The sequence below is a fragment of the Microcaecilia unicolor genome, chromosome 3 (genome assembly GCF_901765095.1).
Source record: "Microcaecilia unicolor chromosome 3, aMicUni1.1, whole genome shotgun sequence".
In the NCBI taxonomy this organism is placed as follows: domain Eukaryota; kingdom Metazoa; phylum Chordata; class Amphibia; order Gymnophiona; family Siphonopidae; genus Microcaecilia; species Microcaecilia unicolor.
The window spans coordinates 349,495,656-349,513,630 of NC_044033.1; the positions used below are offsets into that span (position 1 = coordinate 349,495,656).

Below are 17,975 nucleotides of genomic sequence, written 5' to 3' on the forward strand. Positions count from 1 at the left end.
AGTTATTACTTGGATGTTATAATTATTGACACTATTAAAAAATATAAGTAAATAATCTGAGCTGTGACACTTATTAAGCTATCTGCTCCTGAGACAGTAGGGGTATTTGTACAGAGTGGCTTAGAAAGAGTTAAAAGAAAATGACTTGATGCATTTTTTAGTTGAAATGGGGAAAATTACTCCCTACTGTGTGTGCTTTTGAAATAGTTCACAATGCACAGAGGGCATGACTTTCTTTTAAGCAGCAGTACATGCTAGCAGGCCAATTTTTCTACCAGCTGACAAAGTGAAACAAATAAAAGAGGGCAGTTTTTAAAATTCTTGTGCTTTACTCCTGCAGCTCCTTAGTAAACAGAGCAACTGAAGAGGCTTTGGTGTAAGAACTCTCTAACATTTTTGTGCTTCAACCAGCGGGGTAACTGGAACTCAAGTTTTGTAGCCCTGCAGCTTTTTCTATTAGTGTTTAGTGCCTTTTTTTTTTGCCCCTTAGTTATTTATTTTGTAATAAAGTACACTGTGGTACAGAAGAGCTTTATATACAGTGGTGGAAATAAGTATTTGATCCCTTGCTGATTTTGTAAGTTTGCCCACTGACAAAGACATGAGCAGCCCATAATTGAAGGGTAGGTTATTGGTAACAGTGAGAGATAGCACATCACAAATTAAATCCGGAAAATCACATTGTGGAAAGTATATGAATTTATTTGCATTCTGCAGAGGGAAATAAGTATTTGATCCCCCACCAACCAGTAAGAGATCTGGCCCCTACAGACCAGGTAGATGCTCCAAATCAACTCGTTACCTGCATGACAGACAGCTGTCGGCAATGGTCACCTGTATGAAAGACACCTGTCCACAGACTCAGTGAATCAGTCAGACTCTAACCTCTACAAAATGGCCAAGAGCAAGGAGCTGTCTAAGGATGTCAGGGACAAGATCATACACCTGCACAAGGCTGGAATGGGCTACAAAACCATCAGTAAGACGCTGGGCGAGAAGGAGACAACTGTTGGTGCCATAGTAAGAAAATGGAAGAAGTACAAAATGACTGTCAATCGACAAAGATCTGGGGCTCCACGCAAAATCTCACCTCGTGGGGTATCCTTGATCATGAGGAAGGTTAGAAATCAGCCTACAACTACAAGAGGGGAACTTGTCAATGATCTAAAGGCAGCTGGGACCACTGTCACCACGAAAACCATTGGTAACACATTACGACATAACGGATTGCAATCCTGCAGTGCCCGCAAGGTCCCCCTGCTCCGGAAGGCACATGTGACGGCCCGTCTGAAGTTTGCCAGTGAACACCTGGATGATGCCGAGAGTGATTGGGAGAAGGTGCTGTGGTCAGATGAGACAAAAATTGAGCTCTTTGGCATGAACTCAACTCGCCGTGTTTGGAGGAAGAGAAATGCTGCCTATGACCCAAAGAACACCGTCCCCACTGTCAAGCATGGAGGTGGAAATGTTATGTTTTGGGGGTGTTTCTCTGCTAAGGGCACAGGACTACTTCACCGCATCAATGGGAGAATGGATGGGGCCATGTACCGTACAATTCTGAGTGACAACCTCCTTCCCTCCGCCAGGGCCTTAAAAATGGGTCGTGGCTGGGTCTTCCAGCACGACAATGACCCAAAACATACAGCCAAGGCAACAAAGGAGTGGCTCAGGAAGAAGCACATTAGGGTCATGGAGTGGCCTAGCCAGTCACCAGACCTTAATCCCATTGAAAACTTATGGAGGGAGCTGAAGCTGCGAGTTGCCAAGCGACAGCCCAGAACTCTTAATGATTTAGAGATGATCTGCAAAGAGGAGTGGACCAAAATTCCTCCTGACATGTGTGCAAACCTCATCATCAACTACAGAAGACGTCTGACCGCTGTGCTTGCCAACAAGGGTTTTGCCACCAAGTATTAGGTCTTGTTTGCCAGAGGGATTAAATACTTATTTCCCTCTGCAGAATGCAAATAAATTCATATACTTTCCACAATGTGATTTTCCGGATTTAATTTGTGATGTGCTATCTCTCACTGTTACCAATAACCTACCCTTCAATTATGGGCTGCTCATGTCTTTGTCAGTGGGCAAACTTACAAAATCAGCAAGGGATCAAATACTTATTTCCCCCACTGTACATGTGAGGATGTTTATGGAACTCTGCCCCTCACCCTTAAGAAAGTCCCTCTCCAGTCTCCAACCAGCCTGGACCACCATAAGAGCACTGGTCCCACCCCGGGAGGAAGACAGTGTGCTGGGAGGGGCGGAGCCAATACCAGGAAGTTTAAAAGACAGGGCAAGGTGAAGGAGGCCCAGGGAGGGAACACTTGAATCCCCTCTCTAAGCTGCTGAAGCTCCTGTTCCAGTATCATGACCTGTATGAGGTAAGCCATTGTTACTGTTGGACTGAATCTTGCAAATGTTGCTTTGAGACCTGGACCTTGGAGGGAATCTGAGAACTTATAGGCTGTGTTTGGGGTGTGGCAACCCCAGCAGTCACAGACTTTGTTAGGCCCACCTTCAAAAAAAAGTTCTTTACCATTTTGTTCTGGATTTATAGTTTCTCTAACAGTTTTTGACAACAACTGGCCAATTCTGTGTCATGAGTAAAGATGAGTTAAAATCTTACCTCCTACCTAACTCCAAGAAGTGAAAAGTGCTGGAGGACGGAGCTCATCCTGTCTACCAATGAACAAGGTTCCTTTTAAAGGCATTAGGGGCCAATGTACTAACCCACAGAGGAAGTCCCAAGAGCAAACAGTAATACAAAATATTGCTTGCACTATCAGGCTGTTCGCATATGTAAATTGCATTCACATTCAATTATGTTGTATTAAAGATCACATGAAATTGCAGACTTTATTGCAAAAAAAAAAAACCTAAAAAATGTAAATACATCTCCCTGAGATTTAGCAAAGTACTGTGCAAAAGCACATTTTTGTATGCAATATTTAAACCCTGCAGAGTAATAACCTGATTTACATGGTTTTCAGTTCTCTGCCTATTTTGTATATATTTTGCATTTGTGTTTGCAAAACCATAACATGCATTAAGTATGATGACTTTGTTAACACATGTCAATGGAGCATTATCACATGTCAAAGTGGAAAACGGAGTGAAGACAGAGGCCATGGTAATATGACAGACCAGATAGCATTATGTATTATCAAACACAGGGTTGTGCGCTATAAAATGAGGATAATCCCTTCTCGGCCTGTTGACTGAAATTGAGTGCTTTTCAATATGGGTAGGAAAAAGGTTGGCATCCTGCCACTCAGCCCCAATGAGGACATGTTGATGCAACAACCATTGCCAAACCAAAAGGATCCCTCTCCTTTCTTACCTTATCTACACTCCTGTTCAAAAAAGTTTTGGGGACTGAACGTCCCCCCCCCCCCTCCCACTTCCCCAAGACTCCTGTCTAGCCCTGTGATAGGGGAGCCCGGGTGCCTGAGGTGGCTCATTGGGGCTACAATTACAGCAATTTGAAATGTGGTGTTCTTGGTTTCTTCTTCTCTCTCTCTTCTGTCCTGTTATTATTGTAGTTCCTTTTCTTATTCTGTTATTTTGTTATTGTGAACCACTCAGATGACGTATATACTTATGATGCGGTATATGTAGAATAAATTAAACTTGAAACTTAAAAGATTAGGGGCTTGAATCCGCTTTCCAATTCAAATGCAAGTTATCTCCTTCCAAAAATATAACAGTGGAGTGAAGTTCTTTTGCGAGGGAGCAGGCATTTTATTTGGTACACTTCTCTGCATTCTCCATTCAGAAGCCCTCTGTCCAGCTATAGACTCTATGGGGTCCACAGATCTGAGTAAACAAAGACCTTTGTGTGTTGTACATTAAACTAGACCTGCAAGAACAAAGGCTTTTTGTATTATATGTATTTCATACTTTTATGTGAATTTCCTCTGGAAGTTTAGTGCACGGGGAGGGGGTGGCAAGGAATTCTTGTTTCAGTAATATATTAGAATCTGGTAGTGAATAGTTACAGATATAAGCAGGGCTGAGAGGCCGCTCTCCCCCCACCCCAGCCAAGTTTGCCTTATTTCTTCATGTTCCAACAGCTGGCAGTGGCAGCAGCAATGATTTCCATATTGTGCCCTGCCCCCGGCACTGGCCTCTTCTCTACTGCGGCTGCCTCTGACAAAACAGGAAATTACATCAGAGAGGCAGCTGCAGTAAAGAGCAGAGGCGGGTGCTGGCAGCAGGGCAGCGAGTGGAAATTGAAACATAAAGAAATGTACATTTCAGGGAATGGGATGAAGGAAGAAAAGAGGAGATGCCGCTCCCCTCCGCCCCCTCCACCCAGCAACATAGCATGACCAAAGGACAACATACAATCTTCATTCCTTTGACCCTTCACAACTACCTCACTCGATCACTATATAACCTCATATTTTTATTGTGTTTGTTTGTTATCAACCAACTTGGCGAATGCCTTTGACGGTTCCTTACTCCCCTCACCCCCTTTCCTCCTCCTCCTTCTTTCTTCCCCTCCTTTTCCTCCTCCTTCCCACACTTTGGCTTCCTTAAGTCTTTTTTTTTGTTGTTACATTTGTACCCCGCGCTTTCCCACTCATGGCAGGCTCAATGCGGCTTACATGGGGCAATGAAGGGTTAAGTGACTTGCCCAGAGTCACAATAAAACTCTGTCTACCCCCGTGGCCCTAATGCCCAGTATCCGGATACCCCACCGCTTTCCTTCTCACCCCTACCCCAAAATGTAACACTTTCACTTCGTTCATTCTTTTTAATCTCTCCTATCCAATGTACCCGGGCATTCAGATTGTCTTCCTCTGCCAAATTTTCATTTGTTTCATTCGTTCACAACTCCCCGCCTCCCCCACCCCCGGTGTACCACTTTCGCTTCCTTCAGTCTTTTAAAGTTGTCTCCTATGTACCCCCGTGTCCGTACTCCTCCTCCAGGACTCACCTGCTGGTTCCGCTCCACCAGCGCATCGTCGCAGCACAGGCATAAGACCATCAGGCTCCAGAGCAGCTCCCAGGCATTTTTACTCCGATAGGCTTCCCGGGGGTCTCGGAAGTGGATGGTGACCTCAGGGGAGAGAGTGGAGAAAGGCTTTGAGTCACATCCTGTGGCCGCTGCATGTGCTCCACTTTTGTCCGCAGCGAGCACCGCTTCAGCGGCCCAGGTACGGGCTCCAAGTCTGTTGAGCGCCGCAGCTGGGAGGCAACGGAAGACTGCAGGTGACGAAAGACCGGGACCAGGGCCCGGGACACCGGGGAAAAGCTCCTGCTGGCCATGGAGCCTTGGAGGCACTGCGGAGCAAGAGACGTTAACCGGCTGTGAAAAGAATCAGCGGTTTTGTTTTGTTGTGCGCGGAACTCGGTGGATTGGATTCCTAGGCAGAGGGAGGAGTAGGGAAATACTCCTCCCCCTCCCATTGGACACTCTCCACATCCGATTCGCTGCTCCCTGCATCGTGGCTCCTCCACTCTCCCTGCCGTCACTATTATCTACTCCACCACCTCCGGCCGGAAGCCACGGTTCCAGACAGCCTCAGAACGTTGGAGGTGAGAATTATTATATAGGATACATTAGAGTGTCATAGAAGTAGACACTCTAAATATATGTATCTATAAATTAGATGTGCTAATTCTATGGAGATCACTGAATTCCATCATCCCTTGAAAAATCTTACCTTTAAGTTCAAACTTTTTGTCTGGGAGTCCTCAAATGTAATTTGTTATTTTATGATCGTGTCAACTCATATATGTGGGAAAACTACCCATAAAATGTAGCTACATAGTACAAATTTGAAAAAAAATATGCTGAAAATAAATTAAATGGACCCCCCCCCCCCAAAAAAAAAACAAAAAAAACTCTGTGAGCTGTGAAAAACTGAAGAAACAGAAATACATTTATTTCTGAATTGAGCAAACTACTCGTATACGAAATGTACATTTTCAAACAACATTGTCTAAAAACTGACAATAAAATTATGTACCTTTGTTGTCTGATCATTTTACTCTTCCATTTGGGTTCATCCTAGTCTCTATATTACATCCTCTTTTTGACTTTTTCTTAAGCCCTTTGCCAGGATCTGATCTCTATTTTTCTGGTTCTTCACCTTGTCTTCTTCCCTTCCATCTCTCTCTCTCTCTCTGTCTCTCTCTCATGTTGCTCCTTCTATTTCATCTTTTTTTTTTCTCATTTCTCTCACTTTACATTGCTTTACTTTTATTTCATATGGATCGCAACATGCCCAAAAGAGTTCATTGTTATATACATAATAAGAAAAACTGGACATACCAGGAATTACAATAAAAACATACCCCTTTTTGCCTCTTTATCTACAAACTAGTAAAAAAGCCCCGTTTCTGATGCAAATGAAATGGGGGCTAGCAAGGTTTTCTTCTGTGTGCATGTGGGAGTGAGTGTGTGTGTCCCTGCCCTCTCTCCCCTCCCCCCTCTGAGTCCTTCACTGCTTTGCTGTATTTTCCTTCACTGACTGTTTGTGTTACAGAGAGGGCGGGGCACATACTCATGGGGAAACCGGATATCTCTCCCCCTTCACACTTCCGGCTGGAGGCTTCATAGAACGTTGGTGTTGCCTTTTATATAGAGAGATATCTAGATATCAGGATTTACACCTGGTTTAAACCCTCACAGCTAGAGTTTGGCGCTGAAATCAGCTGTAAGCACTATTCTATAAATGACGTGCAACTCAGAGTGCTGTTTCTAGAATAGTGCTCTGTGTGGATTTTTTTCTCTCAGGCTTTACTGAATCTACACCTTACTGTACAGGTGTGTTCAAATATGCTCTGATAATATTGTGCAACCAGAATCCAAGACACTTTCATGCTCACTGTGTTCTGTAATGCCAGGGCCGCCGAGAGGGGGAGGGCAAGATTCCCCCGGGCCCAGCCTCCAAGGGAGACCCATCACCGGGGCCTGTCTCTCTCCTGCTCCTGACGGGACCCAGGTGATCACATTCCGACAGGAGCAGGAGAGAGAAAATTCCGTTGCTGGGCCCCTCTTAGAGGCTGGGGAGGAGCAGACACAGGAGTTCGGGGCCTCTAGTTTGGCTGGCGAGGGTCCCTAAGCCCTACCAGCAGAATCCTTCCTCCAGCACTGTTCTCCACCACATTGCCTGCCCATGTGTGACATGAGGGGAAAAGCAGCCGCAGGGCAGGCAGTGCGGCAGAGAGCCAAGGTATGTGGATTTGTGGTGGGGGGGCAGGGAGATGGGACAAAATGTGCCCCCTACTTTGGGCTCTGGGCCCCCCACCCCCCATTTTTGTGGTCTGGCTATGCTGCAGCGGTCCTGGTGGGTGCCAGCAGCAGCGGTAGCCCTGCCCAGGGCCTGGTTCAGGGACTGGTAGTAGCGGATGAGAGTCTCGCGGACTGTGGTGGTGGCTGACGAGATTTATCAAGACCCCTGAGGCAGGCCTTCAGGCCGAAACACGGCCGTGTTGGGTCGGTTTTAGTATCTCCAATAAAGACCTCTTTGTTATCCTCCTTGGATTTCCCTCACTGTTTCTTTTTTATGTCTCACGGTTCCATGAGGTTTTTTTTTTCTCCGTTTTGGTTGTTTAGCCCTATGTAAAGCCATGATCTTGCATGCTGCCAGAGTTATTGGACAGCTGGAATCTTGCATGCTCCCACTCTCACTGTTCTCTGTAGAGCCATGATCCATGTGTAACCTGTATCCTGCACGTTCCCACTCTGTGTTCTGTGTAACTGATTGCATATGCTCCATCTCGTACTATGCAGCTACATTCCATCATGCTCCTACACACTTTCTGTACAGATGCAGTCCTGCATGTTCCCAGGCTCAGCATCGCTATAATACCAAGTGTAACCAAGATCACTTTGTTAATGTATCACTGCGGTCTTGCATGTTCCCATGCTCGCTGTGTTGCTACAATGCTGCATGCTTTCTATGAGATGTAGCTGAGCTCCATCCTCCTCTTTCATTCACTGTATTGACCACATTTTTAGTGAATGAACTGGACGTTCCTGTAGTTTTGTTTCTAGGGTTCCAGCCACTTATTGCACTTCTGAAGGAAATGAATATTGTCTGTTTATTCTGGGTGGACAGTGGTCACTGTAATGCTGCATTAAATGTGCAGTAATATACTCTTTCAGAAAGACAAGCATTGGCCACTGTGGGCCTGATGTACTTAGACTTTTTCCCCATGGACACAGAATGAGAGAAAACTTGACCCACTGTGCTTTCTCCTCCTCATTTTCAACTCTGTTGACCAATGTCATTATCAGCTTCCTGACACTTTCTATTCTGAGCCCGGAAACACAAAACTTTCCTTTTTGTTAATATTGATGGTGCCTTGATTTCTCTGAATTCCATACTGGTGCGTCAGGCTCTTTTTCAGTGTTTACTTTCTTGCATGTGTCTGACATTAATCTGCAAAGTGTCTTTGAAGCACATAGATTAAGTCCTATTGGGGGGTCAATATTCAAGGCAATTTAACTGGCCAGAAACAGCTCCTGGCCAGTTAAATCACTTGTTTGGCACTAACAAGTCATGTTTAGCGGCATTTAACCAGTTAGCCCTGCTGAAAATGTTTGATTAGCCGTGTATTTGGGGGGCATTCTAGGGGCAGAGATAGCACATGATGGTTAACTGTCAATATTCAGCATTTAACGGACCAGCATAAAAGTCAGTCCTATCTTTACGCAGTTTGCCATAGCCAGTTAAATGCTGAGTATCGTACTTAACGGGTCTTTTACAAAATGGCGGTAAGCCCAATGCAGGCTTACCGCTCACTAATCCAGAATTACTGCTGGCCTAATGCGGCTGCTGGCTGTAGTTCCGGCTGGAACGTGCACCATTTTTGGTGCACTGGAAATTTATTTTTCTGTACCGCATCGCTAACCCAGTAGAATCGGGCATTGCCTTGTGCAGCCTGGTTACTGCGGGAGCCCTTACCGCCACCTCAGTGGGTGTCAGTAAGTGCTTCCCACTGTATGGCCAAGCGGTAAGGGTTATCTTAGTATGTGGCCATTTTTGGTGGGGGGGGGGGGCATTTTACCCTCTGCGGTAAAAAGAACCCTGGCATGTGGGAAAAACGGCCCCCGCTGCGACCGCAGGGTCCTTTTTCCTGCAGCTTAATAAAAGGAAACCTTAACCAGCTATGTTTTCGCTGCTTCTGTATACCCAGTAATTCACACCAGTGGCAGTCAGCAAAACACCGACTTCTGCCGGCTGAATATCGGGCTCATTGGTTTTATAAGTGGCCTCTTACTGCATAAGCAAGCTGGTACTTTTCATCGGTCAGATTTATGGAGCTCTGGGATTTACCATACTCTGTTTTTCTTTCTTCTTTTGCAATGCTTTCACGTGGCAGCTATTCTATTCGCCATTCCATAAGTATGCCTGCGATGAGGTAAAGTAACTGCATATAATGATTACATCACCAGCAGCACCGACATTTTAGAGTAGGGTTCTCAGCCCAGCCCTTGGATACACCCAGCCAAATCAGGTTTTGGGGATATTCACAATGAATCTATATGAGACAGGTTTTGCATGCACCGCCTCCATTATGTGCAAATCTATCTCATAAATATTCATTGTGGGTATCTTGAAAACCTGACTGGCTAGATGTGTCCCGAGGACTGGGTTGAAAAGCCCTGCTTCAGAGGATTTCCTGTCTCAGTTTATCTGTTTATAGAATTATGCATGATTATGTGTATAGTTCTGTATTTATATATATTTGTATTTGTTTAAGCCAGTGAGTCTCAACCCTGTCCTGAGGGAGCACCACCCATCTGGTTTTCAGGATGTCTACAATGAATACTGTATATATATTGGAGATTGGTGTGGAGGAATAGCCTAATAATTATAGCAGGGCTTCCCATACTATGGGTCATGACCTCAAATGTGGTCACAAAATCCTCATTTGGGGCATGACCTGGGAGGGCCAAAAAGGCTTTTATTGGCTTGTGCTATAATAGGGCCTGTGCAGGCCTCACAGAAGGTGGAATCTAAGACTATTGTAACTCCATCTCTGCAGCCATTAGCAATAACTGCATCAACTCCATAATCCATAGTTTATAACCTGTGTTGAACTTCCTTCTTGTCAGAACACAGACATGCAAGTGGTCTGCAGGTGCCAGAACAGCATGAAAGAGAGCAGACCAAAGCATACCAACATGGTCCAAAATGGAGTTTATTAGAGGAGCAACAACACAGGAGGAGTTAAAAACAAATTGCCTGACTTGAGCAAGTTTCGCCCTATCCCTGGGCTTCGTCAGGGGCAAGTGGTACAGTTAGAATAAAATAATTGTTAGTAAACTAAATATAAATGAAACATAAATAGAATTAAAACTTAATTCAAACAACATAGATAAAATTATACTCTTAGAAGTTCTTTTGCTAAGGTGCGTTAACAGATTTAGCGTGCACTAAATGATTAGATGCCCATAGAAATATAATGAGCTCCTTATCATTTAGCGTGCGCTAAATCCATTAGCACACCTTAGTAAAAGGATGCTGCAATAGTTAGAGAAAAAAAGAATGTTTCTCACACAATCTCTGAAACTTAAGATGAAACCACATTTCTTTTTCTGGGTCATTTAGACAATATATAGAACAGTAATTTGTTAAAAACCAGCTGGTCAGCACTTTGTATTTGAAGACAATGTAAAGATCTTGGGTGTTACTTTATCTGGTTCATTAACGTTAGAGTCTCATGTGAATTCTGTAGTTAAGCCTTTTTTTCTGATGAAAATATTTGAAATATACTTGATACCTATAATTATAGATTTGTAGTTCAAAGTCTAATTTTATTTATTTTAGACTACAGTAAATGCATATAGGCTGGATGTCAATGAAAACTGATGAAAGTAATTCAAATGGTATAAAATACTGCCTGATTCACTCTGCTTATAGAAGTGACAGAGTGTCTGCGTTGTTGATAGACCTTCACTGGTTGCCAGTGGAGGCATGAGTTTCCTTCAAGGTGTGCATATTAGCGTTTAAGATCCTTCATGGGTCTGCTCCAGCTTATTTGTCCAGTTGATTACAGATGTTCAATAGGAATAGGGGTGTATGTGACCATTTTTCAACTACACTTTCCGAGTCCTCATGGTCTGAAATATAAGACCATATTTTCAGCTAGTCTCTTTTTTCAAGCATCAGCCATTTGAAATTCTATCCCTTTAGCCATTAGAAAGAGTCAACATTTTGCTTTTTTAAGGAAAGCTTTAAAAACTTTCCTTTTAAAGATATTTTTAATGTAATATGGAATTTAAAAAAAATATATTGATATAAGGAATTGTATCTTCTAAACTGGTATTTGTTAGCTTGCAGGGTTTGCCTGTTCTTTTTTTCCCTGTGAACCATGCTGAACCCTCTGGCTTGTTGGGGTCAATAAGAGCTCCATGTAATGTAATAAATAAGCTGTCAAATAATAAATTATGTATATATTTAGATTTTGCTCACACCTTTTTCAGTAGTAGCTCAAGGTGAGGTACATTCAGGTATTCTGGATATTTCTTTATCCCGGGAGGTCTCACAATCTAAATTTGTACCTGAGGCAATGAAGGGTTAAGTGACTTGCCCAAGATCACAAGGAGCAGCAGTGGGATTTGAACCAGCCACCTCTGGATTGCAAGACTGGTGCTCTAACCACTAGGCAACTCCTCCATATGTTAAAAGTAAATAAATGGTGACTTCAAAACTAGATAAAATCATAACTAGCTTGCATAAGAGTTAAATAATAAACAGTAACTTAAAAGCTAACATGAAAAAGAATGACTTAGCCACTTGAAAGGGACACAAGAGCACCAAAAGGGTTACAAAAAAATATGAAGACTTTTTACCTAGTCAGACTGGTGTAATCTAATACAAACATCAAACCTGATAAAAGCTGTTGGAGTAAAACCAGAACAATGTGTAAGGAGAAACATATACATAAAATCACTTACTGTAGTAAACTTTAAAAAATCAAACGTACTGACTGTCTCCCTCCTTTAGTCTCTGCTTATGTTGCTATTGCAGCTAGTCCCAGTGTGCAGACAATCTGATATGCCCATGTCAGGTCACATGACGCAGTCATTCAGAACAAAAACATGTAGATCTTTGTCATTTTAGACACAAAGGGGGAGGGAGATTCTATATACGGTGCCTAAAGAAATCCCTGCGGAAAACATTTCCGTCTAAGCGTATTCTATAAGCCGTGCCAAGATTTAGGTGCGATATATAGAATACACTTAGGCGGCAATTTTAGTGCCTAAATCTACTCGCATCCATTTACACCTTTAAAAACATGGTGTAAATCCCGGTGCACGCACATGTCAAACGTACCATGAAGTGCCGTTGTAAGCTGCGGTAAACATGCATTAGTGCTTACCACAGCTTGGTAAAAGGGCCCCCCCTGTATGAATAGGTGGAGCTGGGGCTGTATTGGCACATATGCACCCATTCTTACCAGCACCAACATGCGCATCTGCTTCATAGCATGTTTAAATGTGTGTACCTGCTTCCCCTTGGGTAATCTAGACTGCCCCAACTTGACATTTCACCCATTAGATTGTAAGCTCCTTGGAGCAGGGACTGTCCTTTTTGTTAATCTGTACAGCGCTGCATAACCCTAGTAGCGCTCTAGAAATGTTAAGTAGTAGTAGTAATTTTAGAAAGGCGCAAAGTCACCTTTATAGAACATGCCAAACATTTCTGCCTTTCCTCCCTGGGTGCCCTGTTATGAAATTATCCTGTAGTATAATTATACCAGAGGCTAGATTCTAGATATGGCGCCACAAAAATCGTTGCCCAAAAAAAGTGCTGTTCTATAAGCCATGCTTACATTTAGGTGTAGTTTATAGAATATTGCTTATACCCAGGAATCATGCCTAACTTTAGACCCAGCCATTTGCACCATCTGAAATGTTATGCAAATGTACCGTATCCCTGTTTTTCTATAACAGTGTGCATTAAATTTAGGAACGTCCCCGTGCCGCCCATGACCCTCCCATTTCCACAGCCCCCTTTTCAAATTGTGCATAATTTTAGGTGCGGATCCCATGCCTAAATTTACACTTGGGTCCAAGAAAGCACGAAGGCAGACGGTCTGCAAACTCCAAGATGGAAAACAAAAAAAGCAGATCGTGTAGAAATGAAATGCAATTTATTTAAACAATACAACGTTGTATTGTTTAAATAAATTGCATTTCATTTCTACACGATCTGCTTTTTTTGTTTTCCATCTAAATTTACACTTGTAAACTCAATTAAGTTTAATTAGTGCCAATAATTGCTTGTTTAAAAGCCAATTATTGGCGTTTAGTTAATTAAATTCCTTGCACAAATTGGGCGTGTGCAATTTTTGGCAACTTTTACAGAATTAGGGGTAAATGTTCTGCAGGATCTGGAGAATGCACTTTCTATTTCAAGTTTTTTTTTAAATGTTTGTTTTCTTTTTTGGACCTGGCAGATCTCCTGTATGTTGAAATTTGTGTTCACTAAAACTAGGGTGAAAAGATCCTTCACCCAGGGTTTCTCTTTTCATTTTAACCTCCTTTCTACCTGGTGCAATCAGACCAGGGGGTGCAGCCCATGGCTTCCTTCGTAGCCAGGACTGTGTACACCCTGAGGTTACTTGTAATGTGCCACTGCTGCAAAATGACTGAGAATCCCACCATTCCTGTCCCAGGGGCCACAAACACTGCCTTTGCAGCATCCTCTGGCCAACTTTGGGGAGCAGAAGCCAAGTTTGATGATCACATCTTACTGGAGGAGTAGCCTAGTGGTTAGTGCCGTGGACTGTGATCCTGTGGAACTGGGTTCAATTCCCACTGCAGCTCCTTGTGACTCTGGGCAAGTCAGTTAACCCTTCATTGCCCTAGGTACACATAAGTACCTGTATATGCTATGTAAACTGTTTTGAATGTAGTTGCAAAAACAAAGGTGGTGCATCATGTCCCTTTCCCTCTTGCATGATAGCACTGTTACTGAGCCATCAAACCAATCCTGGATATACTTCTAAAAAGAAATTTATTTATTTATTACTTTTGTATCCCACATTTTCCCACCCATTGATAGGTTCAATGTGGCTTACATGTTACAAGATAGATGGTTACAGATTTCAGATTAAGCACTTAGTACAAATGATCATCAAATGCGTAGTCTGCCTTTACGATATGTATGGGGTGAAGTGGGCTGAATTGGCGAGATTTGAGGTTTGCAACATTGTTGTCTATTTTGTGAGTATTTCTGGTATCACAGCCAGTGCTACAGTAGCAAATCTGTGCAGGTTTCAGGGACCTAGATACAACTGCCAGCAGCCTGGATCTGGCTCATCAGGATGTGCCAATCCTTCTGTCTCCAGCTGAAGAGCTTTTCCAGGAAGGAAGATTAAAATGAAACAAGATTCTAGAGCAGGGGTACAGAGATCAAATTTGATTTGACCAGAAGTTTAAAGCTTTTTGCAGGGATTGGATCGGGATCAATTTTGCAAGCCTGTTTATCTTTTGATATCTTCCTCACAAAAGTATGGAAATGAAGCAGGAGTCCTGGCTGGTCCAGCTGAGCTCTACTTACAGTAGAAAGCTGCAAACAGACGCTGCACAGAGCTGCACCAAAGCTCTAACGACTTCAAATGGAGAATAACACAAAATTAAACAGCAGCAAAGAGCTACCCAGATGTAAGCCATCCATAGAAAACAGTAGGATATCAAAACCCTCCTTTTTAAAAATAATTATTTTCCAGTATTTATAATTCTGCTTTCCCACGACCTTATAGAGTTCCGGACAGAGCAGTCGAGTGGTGCTATCACTGAAATTTGTCCATGAAAAGTAGGGCTTGGGTATCCATGCCCATACTACCCTCAGGGAAACCTGGAGCTCAATATTGGGTCGGCAGCAGTGTTGCCAGGTGGAAAATTTTTTCCCCACCCAATCCAGCATAAAAACCGCCCAAAACCCGCCCAAACTCAAACCCCGCCCCTGACATTCCCACCCCCGCGTCATCACCCCACCCCCGCCGTCACCGGCCCCGCCTCCCCTGTCACTGGCCCCGCCTCCCTGTCATCGGCCCCGCCTCCCACATCACTAACCCCGCCCAAAACGTCACTAACACCGCCCAAATACGTCACTAACCCCGCCCCCCGCGACCGAAAAAGCCGCCCAAAAAACCGCCCTGAAGCCCAAAAAGCAGCCCAAAAAACCGCAACCTGCCGCGGGCAAAAATTTCCCGCGGCGGGTTGCGGAAAACCGCCCAATTGGGCGGGAAAACCGCCCATCTGGCAACCCTGGTCGGCAGTCACTGGACAAAGTTAACCAGACTAGTGTGTCCAGTTGTCTTTGCATATTCAGGCACATCTGTCAGTGTTCAACTGTTGCTGAATGTCTCAGTTAATCTAAACTAACAACGTGCACTCAGATTATCCCTGGCAGTAATGTAGCCAGATTGCGCTAAATGGTACTATTTGGCTGCCCACCCTCACTAGTCCTCTGCCCTACCCCAATTTCATTCAGATAACTCTGTCTACTCTACAAGTTTGTGTGGTTTAAGTTACCCAGACTAAGGGAGTAGATTTAAAATGTGTGTGTAAAAGCTAATTTTAGCTATAGAAATGTTCTGAATATCAACCTGAGATGGTCTTCCATTGATTTTTTTTTCCCCATTTTTTTTTATTTCACTCCCTTGAACAATTGATATGTTTTATCAATCACAGCAGCAAGATGCCCAGCAAATAGAAATTGGATGGCAGCTTTAAAGAGACTTACAAACCTAGGAGAGTGTTACTTTGTTCCATGGCCTGTAGTGTACATATAGTACTCAAAGATGTTAGGACAGCTGCAGGCCTCAATTTAAGCAAAACACCGGATTTTAAAATCACCAAATACCTGGGATAAACAGGTACTTGATTTCACTTCCTCTATGACCATGTTCTGTGATCTTTGGGGGAGATACCTCTTTTCTCCATCACTCTTCAATTCTGCCTATAGGCACCAGCATTTTGAACCTGACCCTGTGCAGCTGTAAAGATCACAGTCAGGAAGCCACTGAAGAGAATCGATGCTGATAGGAATTCTAGCTATAACTGATTCTGGAAACCAAAGACAGAAATGCCTGCAAATAACTTCCACTCTGGTAGGCAGCATAATTGTGATCTATGGTGTGTTTAAAATTCAAGGATAACTTAAAAATAAAAGCAGTTAAGGAGCTATATATAGATTTCAAGAAAAACAGAAAGACGATTCAATTGCTGGGATGTGTGAGAGGCTGGTAGTGACATTAGCTTTATTTCAGTGAAAACGAAACAAATTCAACAAAGCCATGGGAACAACGGGATTTTATTTAGAGCAGGGTGCAATGAAAATCACAGTCTTTTTAGGACAAAGCAGAGGAAAATGCAACTCGGTGCACCCCAATCTGAATTGCTTCAGCACACAATTGTCATTCTGACTTGTGGAAGTTGAATCTTGAAAGCCGGTCAAAAGAGAGTAGTGGTGTATCTATTCAAGGTGTGTGTGTTGTGCATGCCCCTCCCCCCCGCCTGTGCCTTAAAATCACCTCTGCTCCAGTGTTGCCCAGGAAGAGGCAGCAGCACTCATAGACTGCATGTGGCCTGCACCGGGACCTTCTCTCTGAACTGTCCCGTCCCTCCTGATGCAACTTCCTGTTTTGTGTAAGGCGGGACAGTTCAGAGAAGAAGTTCCAGTGCAGGCAGCCTATGAGTGCTGCTGCCCAGGTGAAGACTGGAGAGGAAGTGATTTTCGCACCCCCTGTTAAGAATTCCTGGCTATGCCACTAAAAGGGGGTAATTCTATAACATAACAAAAAGTCTCGTAGACTGCGAATACCTTCTAGTTCTAAGGTATTAGTAATCTATAAGACTAGCATATATGTATTGATTATACGTGCAAATGCATACGTTTAGAACTATGGCATTTAAACATGTATGTGTGCACACACACACATAAGTGCCCTAAGTCCGCCTAAGCACTATTCCGTAAATACCTACATAACTTATATATAGCTCATAATTAAAGAGCACTTTTCCAAAATTCACTCAGTCTATTTTTTTTTTGTCAATTTTGAGCTATACAATTAACTTCATTCATTATGGCAAACTTCATTTACTGTAGCTTATTCCTGTGCCAAAACCTCATGAACCTAGTGAGTTTTGGCACAGGAATAAACTACAATAAATGAATCTCGCCCTGATGAACGAAATTAATCGCATAGCTCAAAACTGACAACAAATGGACTGAGTTTTGGAAATGTGCTCTCCAGTTGCAATGGGGTATACACAGAGAGCTGTAACGTACATATGTCTACAGCACTTAGGTGCTAACACCAACCCCAGCTCTATGCCTGGCATAAGCAGTCACATCTAAATGTTGTGCCTATATATCTGGTTATGCTAGTATTCTATAAAGGACAGTAGGCACCTACATTTCTTTAATAGAATAGGCGCCTATAAGGCACCCTATTATAGAATTGCCTTCAAAATGTGTTAAATTAGTCCAATAAAAATGTATGGCCTTATGTTTTTTTTTTGGGTGTGAGTTGTTTTAAAGCAAGGAATATTGGCATCTTACAAAAATAATATATGATCATATGGAAGAGAGTAGGCAATGGGACTGAGCCATTTTACTTGAGTAACACCCAGTAGTAAGGAAAGCAATGTAAACAACCTTAGCAAATCACCTCTTAAGAACATAGTAGGACATGAAACTAAACACAAAACTAAACAGAAGATGAGACTGTCACTGAAATGTAGCTGGAAAGCAGTGACCACAACATCTCACAGTCTAAGCGACAAAGTTCATGATCTGCAAGCACTGATGATAGAGGCAAATGGAATGGAGGAGTGGCCTAGTGGTGGGTGGTGGACTTTGGTCCTGGGGAACTGAGGAACTGAGTTCAATTCCCACTTCAGGCACAGCTCCTTGTGACTCTGGGCAAGTCACTTAACCCTCCATTGCCCCAGGTACAAATAAGTACCTGTATATGTAAGCCGCATTGAGCCT

General features: G+C 43.3%; 1 protein-coding gene across 1 annotated transcript in view; it reads left to right on the forward strand.

Annotated features, from left to right (window-relative positions):
* Positions 1-17,975, forward strand: part of LOC115466908 (tumor protein D53 homolog) — a 219,406-nt gene that overhangs the window by 182,642 nt on the left and 18,789 nt on the right. The window contains 1 exon segment of the mRNA XM_030198486.1: positions 9,343-9,381. Coding sequence (XP_030054346.1) covers positions 9,343-9,381 — 39 coding nt within the window.